This window comes from Fulmarus glacialis, unplaced genomic scaffold (genome assembly GCF_000690835.1).
Source record: "Fulmarus glacialis isolate BGI_N327 unplaced genomic scaffold, ASM69083v1 scaffold6743, whole genome shotgun sequence".
Taxonomy (NCBI): Eukaryota; Metazoa; Chordata; class Aves; order Procellariiformes; family Procellariidae; genus Fulmarus; species Fulmarus glacialis.
The window spans coordinates 4,984-11,817 of NW_009200946.1; the positions used below are offsets into that span (position 1 = coordinate 4,984).

Here is a 6,834-nt window from a genome sequence, read left to right on the forward strand (position 1 = left end):
GGGGCCCGGCGGTGCGCGCGGCTGCGGCTGTGCCGGGGGGAGAGCCGGCAGCCGGGGCGAGTGCCGTCCCTGGCCCCTGGGCCATGTTGAAGGGTCTCCAGCCAGATGAGGTTTTGTAAACCGTGTGTTTATATACCCAGCGCCAGGTGAGCCGCTGTAGGTTTTATCTGTGTTTGTGTCTCACCAAGGAAAGGCAACCTGAAGTCAGAGCTGCGGGATTTCGTTTGCTGCATCCCCAGCACCACGTGTCAGGGTTTGTGCCGGCGCTGGGACGAGTGCTGCCTGGCCAGTGAGCCCGTGCAGGGACGTGAGCGGTGCTGGAGGCCTCTTCAGCTCTTACGTGAAGACATAAAGCGCCAAGAGAAAGCTGAAATGCAATGTCGAAGGTCCCCCCGTTCCTCCCCAGTCCAAATGCCTCATGGTCAGAGGATTCGCAGAGGAATCTCGCTGGGCGAACAGGAGGATTCTCCAAGACTCAGCCTCTGCATGAGGTCTGGTGCTGCTGGCTTGCAAGCTGAGAAGTTTAGCCCAGAGTCACAGTTCTGCAGAAGGGGGCTTTTAATCGTTTAGTCCGGTTACTTCTGTCCCCTAAACCTGTCACATGGAGGATGTCCTTAACACCCTGCGTCCAGCCTGGCAGTTTCAGCTGGCCTTAAGCATGGATTACACCAGCCCATCATCTCTTGTCACTAATAACAGCAACTCCTCTCGGTCTCGGTTGCTCCTGTTGGGCAAAAACTTTGCTGCCTGTAACACTTGGGAGAAACTTCCAGCCATGTCAGCAAAGCAAGTCCTAAATCCTTCTTTTTCCCCAGTTCTGTCAAAAAAATCTTTGGACGATGGTTTGTTGCTGGTCTGCAGACAGCATCCCTCGTCCTGCAGACTGGTGGGATTTTGGACTCCCTTCTCTGTCGTGTTTCTGACGTGCGCTGGGATCGCTCCTCTGTGCCCAGAGACGCCCGACTGGGTTGTGAACGTGCGACTTAAACCAATTCCTCTGGCGCACGTAGCGCGGGATGGTGGGCAGAGCCTTGGCTGCAGTACGATGTGGGAGCATAAGGGGAAAGGTGCTTGCGGGTGATGGAGGAGCAGGGGGACTCTGCAGCTCTCCCCGTGCTGTCTGGAGGCTTGAAGGACAGTTCTGGGCTGTGATGTCATGAGGGGCACATCGAAGGTTTGTTGTTTAAAGCTTCCGAATCCAGGGTTTCCCTTCTTAAAGCTCTCAAAGAGCAATCCCGGGGGGCTCACGGGATGGCTTTGCGGCTGACGCCGCCGCTGCTGTTGGCACTGCTGGGGTCTCACCAGGAGATAAAGGAGCCGGGTGCCGTGTCAGTGTTACTTGCGGTGAACAGGCAGTGTAGGCACAGCACAGCCTTGCTCGTGTGGGGCATAAACCAGCATCTGCTCTGTTTGGGGAGATGAAGTAAATAAGTTATCCGTCCTAGGCTGGTACTGCTGCTCCCAAACTTCAGCGGCTGATTTCTTTGGTGTTTTTTTTTCTCCCCAGGTCGATCTTTCGCACTTGTCCCCAGAGGAGAGATGGAGGTGAGTCAGTGTTGTGAGGTGAACCCGTGCTTTCAGCGTGAGCGAGCTCCGGCTCCTGACCGGAGCTACCAGCAGCACAGCCTGTATTCACCGTGGGAGAGGAGAGGGTCAGCCTTCCCTGTGCAGCGTTATTTGTTAGGGGGAAGTATGAACTGTCTTAAAAGGCAATACTAATGTTTTTTCTTTTAAACTGCTTACTAGATATTCTTCCTTTTCCCTTAGCCAAACCAATTTCAGCCAGACACTTGTTGAAAAGCGCAGTGAGACCAGTCTTCTCTCAGTATTAATTTACAGAGGATGACTTAAGATCAGAGAATTTGGCATATTTGTTGGGTTTGGATTTTTTTCCCCCTGACTTGAACTGTCTTGTCAGCTCAAGACCGAGGTATAAGGATGTTACAGGTCTTAATTCTGCCTTGATTTTTGGTTAAACAGCTCAAACTGCAAAGAAACTCCAGGTGTCTGTAGAGCATCAGTCTGGAAATCACTTGTTCCAGGATGTAAATGGGGTCACCCAGGGCAGAGAGAAGTGATTTTGCTGGGGTTTGTGGGTTTTGCCAGCTGTAGACCATGCCCCACTGTCCATCCAGCCTTTCCAGTGCTGGGCAAGAGGGGGAATGGTGCTGGTGGCTCTGAAACTGGGCTGAGAGTTTGGTATTGAGCGTTAGTGCACACTTGTGGTGTCAAACAGCCGCTGAGCTGATGCTGTTGCACCGGTGAGCTGCCGGGTGAGTTTCGTGAAACATGCATTCCACGTTCGTTAGTTCAGGTACGTCAGTGTGAGTTCTCTCTGCCTCGTTTGCATCAGGATGGGCTGGATGGCGGTCTTGGTTTTCACAGTTTAAAAATGAGCCAGTCTCAGAGAAGCCTTTTGTCCTTTCTCCTCTGGATTGCAACACAGCACCCGTCTCCTCGACACTCCTTCGTGGTGTCTGGTCTTCCTGGCTCCCCCGTGCCGAGGTGTTTGTCAGCCCCACCGTGCTGTTAGCATGCGGTCCGTGCCCGCATGCTCTTCAGCCTCCTTTTCCCTGTTGTTGCAGGGTGGAGCATGCACGGATGCATGCCAAGCACCGTGGTCACGAGGCTATGCATGCCGAAATGGTCCTCATCCTTATCGCCACGCTAGTGGTGGCACAGCTCCTGTTGGTTCAGTGGAAACAGAGGCACCCTCGCTCCTACAACGTAAGTGTCTCCCACGCAGACGTTTTGTCTCCAAGGCTGGATGCTGAGTGATGCCGTCCTTTAGCTGATGAGAAGTATGTTCCTGTTTTTCTCCTCTTGTCTGGTGTTGAGATACCCTCGTCTTCCCAGCAGCATGTGGGGATTCTAGCTAGGGATGAGGATGGACGTGCCTGGAGGCATTAAGTTTCTGTTATAAATGATGCCAGATACCAGTTTTACATAGTGCTTTGACACCAGGTGATGGGACAAGCAAATCTCGGGTGTTGTCCTGAGGGAATCACAAAGGGAAGCTGCGTTTTGTGGGCGCTTCCTCGCAAGCGAGGGGGGCTTCTTGCTGCCGGGACCCTGGGTTTGACGTTCCTGCAGCACCGCTGGGCTTGCCCGGCAGCACTGTCTGCTGAGCAGACCTGTCACTTGCTGATGTTACCGGCTTGTCAGGGACTGTTATTTCACCTGAACCAACCTCACTCCGATTTCCTTATCATAATTAATGTTTCCAGGCAATACCTGTAATCCTCTGTGAACTTTAAACCGAACCTGTTTGCCTGTTCCCCTCTGGCAGCACCACAGGAGCTCAGCTGCACAGCCGTAGATCCCTGTTGGGAATAGGCTGTAGGGCAGAGGCCAGTCTGAAACCTTCCGCTGTGCCCGTCTCCTTGATTGATACTTGCTTGAGGTGTCTGTGGTTGCAGTGTTCGGGACCCTGGAAAGGCGAAGGTTTATATAACTGCCTTACGACAACTAGTTAAGTGGATCATCTCCTGTCCCTTCCTCTGGAGATATTTCCTCTGCCTTCTCCCTCCAGCTCTAGTCCTTTGCTACCGAAGATCGCCTGGCTGCTGCCTCCGACTCCCTCAGTCAGGCTCTGAGCCTGTTCTCTGGGTGCTGGGTGCCACAGACCAAACCTCCCGAGTTTCCTGGTGCTATTCGGGGTGCTTTGATGCAGGCAGGAGAACGGCTGCCAGGGCTGGCAGGGTGTTTCTGATGTCTGATGAGCAGAGAACCAGCTCAAAATGCCTTTCCTCTGTTCCTGCAGATGGTGACCCTCTTCCAGATGTGGGTAGTGCCTCTGTATTTCACGATCAAGCTGTACTGGTGGCGGTTCCTGGTAATCTGGGTGTTCTTCTCAGCGGTCACAGCTTTTGTCACCTTCAGGGCAACTCGAAAACCTCTGGTACAGACAACGCCCAGGTTAGTACACGTGTTCCTGGGAAAACTCCTCAGCCCCAGGGTAACTGTTACAAGGAGCTCTTTCCAGTTTCGCTGTCACAGATCATTGCCTTAAACTTTGCACCCCGGGAGTGTGCAATCCCTGCCCGCGCTGGTCGGTGCGAAGCAGTAACCGGCTGGTGGCAGCCAGCCCGATGCACGTGGTACCCGAGTGGGTGGTGGAAAGGTAGATGCCGCGTGGGCTGGTAGCCTCACCAAGGGCATTCCCGGCGTGAAGCATGCTTGCTTATGGCCTTTGGAGATCCCGAGGTTTCTAGTTCGGAAGTCAAGACCGTGAGTGGCTCACGGCAGCGGCGGATCTGTAGCTTGAATTAGAAATGTAAGGCTCTGTTGCCCATGCGTATGGGTAGGTGAAGCATCTGCAAACAACACGTCCAGGTTTAAAAAGTAAAACTCTTTGGGTGCTTGGTGCAGTTTCATTCAGGAAAAATGAAATAGTTAAATTCTTGTTTTAATTCTTTACAGGCTGGTTTATAAATGGTTTCTACTAATATACAAGATCAGCTACGCCACTGGAATCGTAGGGTACATGGCTGTGATGTTTACACTTTTTGGTCTTAACTTATTATTCAGGTGAGTGAATCTTTCGGGTCCCACTCCCAGGGCGGGGGATGTAACACACCGTGTGGAATAAGGCGTTGGCTACGACTCTGGAAAACAGTTGTCTTAGCAATCTGATAAACGGGGCCAAAGAGACTCTTGGTGCGTCCTCTCCTTGCTGGGAGGATCACGGGTGAGATGCTGGTACCTGAACTGGTCAGGGTCACTGGAGGGCCGTGCTTCCAGCTCAGCTGTGTCGGCAGCTCCTCCAGCTCTGCCCGTGTCCAGTCTGGGGGCAGCAGTGGGATTTTCTTTGCTACCCTGATAAAGAGGTACCTGCAACAAGCAGCCAGCCCAAGTGTGATAGCAGAGGACCCTAGCCCAAGCCATCTTCGTGTTTAGAGAGGTTGATTCCTTCTCTGGAATATAAGCAGACCTGGCATCTGCCTGCAGAGACGTGCAAGTGTTAACTGGCGGCTTACTCGGAGCTGATCTGGTGCATGAGATAGAAGGAGATTACTGCAGTTGCTCATTCCAGAGCCTGGTGAGGGCGATGGGCACCAGGTATTAGACAGCTGGGGTGTTACACCCACATCCCCATTCAAATGCTGCTTGTTGACAACCAAGGTGAAGTGTCCCAGAAACAGGACCCAGGGTTGTGCTGGGCAGGCACCTAGAAGACCTCTGTGGGTGATGCTTCCCGGTGATGTGTGTCCACTGTCTTGGTGGACCGCTCTTTGTGACAGAGTTAGTGCTGTGGGCTGTGTCAGCACACTGGCTTTGCATCCCCACAGCCCCCCCACCCCGAAAAAAGCTCCTGATGTCGTTTGGGCTCTTCTGTTGTAGAATCAAACCAGAAGACGCAATGGACTTCGGCATCTCCCTCCTCTTCTATGGTCTTTACTACGGGGTGCTGGAGCGGGACTTTGCCGAGATGTGTGCGGATTACATGGCCTCGACAATCGGGGTGAGTTAATGCCGTGCTGTCCCCCAGGCCAGAGTTCTGCCCCGTTATGGGGGGGCCTGAAACGTGTCAGTCGCAGCAGTAGCTTTTGCCTCCCCCAAACAGGAAAGTGCATCAAACTCTCCCCTTGAGGAAGGGCTCCCTGAGGCGGCTGCCTTTCTCGCTGTGCTCTCTTTGCGCCCACTACCATGGTGTCTGGGCTGGGAGGTTTCTGACGTACAGAGTTGCTCCGAGATCCTTCCTTAAGAGCAAAGCCTCTGCGGGTGTCCCCTCATCCCCAGAAGCACAAGAAATGAGGAGTGGAAGGATCTGTTCAGCCCCTCTAAACTCCTGACAAATATTTCTCTATCTGGGCCTTTAAAGTCTCCGGAGCCGAAGAGCGCTCGTGTTTCTGGGACCATGCTGCGGGTGCGTTAACTCGTGACCTGCAGCCACCAGGGAAGGATTCACACCGCGGGCTTCCTCTGCTGCTCTTGCCACTGCAGCTCGTGCTGCAGACGGAGGGTGTGTTCCTGCATGCCTGCAGTGGTGGCCTAAAATCTGTAGCCATCTAGTACCAAAAAAAACCCCGCTCTACAAAAAAATACGTGACCTAGGACACTGGTGGAGTAAGTCGTGCTGCTTCTTTGCAGCAGCTCTTTAGGGTCTTGGACTTTGTGTTTCCTCCTCTTCCTCCTCTCCGAGCTTTCTGCTGCTGCTCCTTGGAGGTGCTGCCTGGCAGGACTTGGGGAGCCCCAGCCCCTCACCAGCCGCCTTCCACTCGCACTGGGACACCTCGGCAGAGCTCAGGTCTCCCCCCACGTAGGCGGTGGGCACCCAGGACAGGCCTGCAGCAGCCCAGGCGCTCCCCGAGGGTCTGGCCTGGCTGCAGGGCTGCTGGGAGGATGCTGCCACCAGCTGGCACTGCAGCCCGAGGGCTCCGTCGGATGCTCGGAGCAAAGCTGTGCCAGGTCTCTGCCTGAGACGTGTTTTGCCGGTGATACTAAACTAGGAGGAGCTGTGGACTCCCTCAAGGGTAGAGAGGCCTTACAGAGAGATGTGCATAGACGAGAGAGTTGGGCAATCACCAACTGTATGAAATTTAACAAGAGCAAGTGCCAGATTTTCCACCTGAGACGGGGCAATCCTGGTTATACGTAGAAACTGGGGGAGGAGAGGCTGGAAAGCAGCCCCGCGGAAAGGGATCTGGGGGTTTGGGTCGATGGCAAGTTGAACGTGAGTTAAGTGTGCCCTGGCAGCCAAAGGGGCCAGCCACGTCCTAGGGTGCATCAAGCACAGTGTTAGCGAGCCGCTCGAGGCGGGTGGTTGTCCCACTCTGCACTGCACTGGTGCGGCCTACCCTCGAGCACTGTGTGCAGTTTTGGGGGCCTCAA

General features: G+C 54.1%; 1 protein-coding gene across 1 annotated transcript in view; it reads left to right on the forward strand.

Annotated features, from left to right (window-relative positions):
* LOC104073833 (RING finger protein 121-like) overlaps positions 1–5,464 on the forward strand; it is a gene marked incomplete at its 3' end in the record, with an annotated part of 9,948 nt that extends 4,484 nt beyond the window's left edge. Inside the window, exons 4-8 of the mRNA XM_009573758.1 lie at positions 1,508–1,545; positions 2,586–2,727; positions 3,764–3,918; positions 4,423–4,530; positions 5,344–5,464. Of these exons, the coding sequence (XP_009572053.1) occupies positions 1,508–1,545; positions 2,586–2,727; positions 3,764–3,918; positions 4,423–4,530; positions 5,344–5,464 (564 nt within the window). The remainder of the gene's footprint in view (positions 1–1,507; positions 1,546–2,585; positions 2,728–3,763; positions 3,919–4,422; positions 4,531–5,343) is intronic.
* Positions 5,465–6,834: the final 1,370 nt, after the last annotated feature.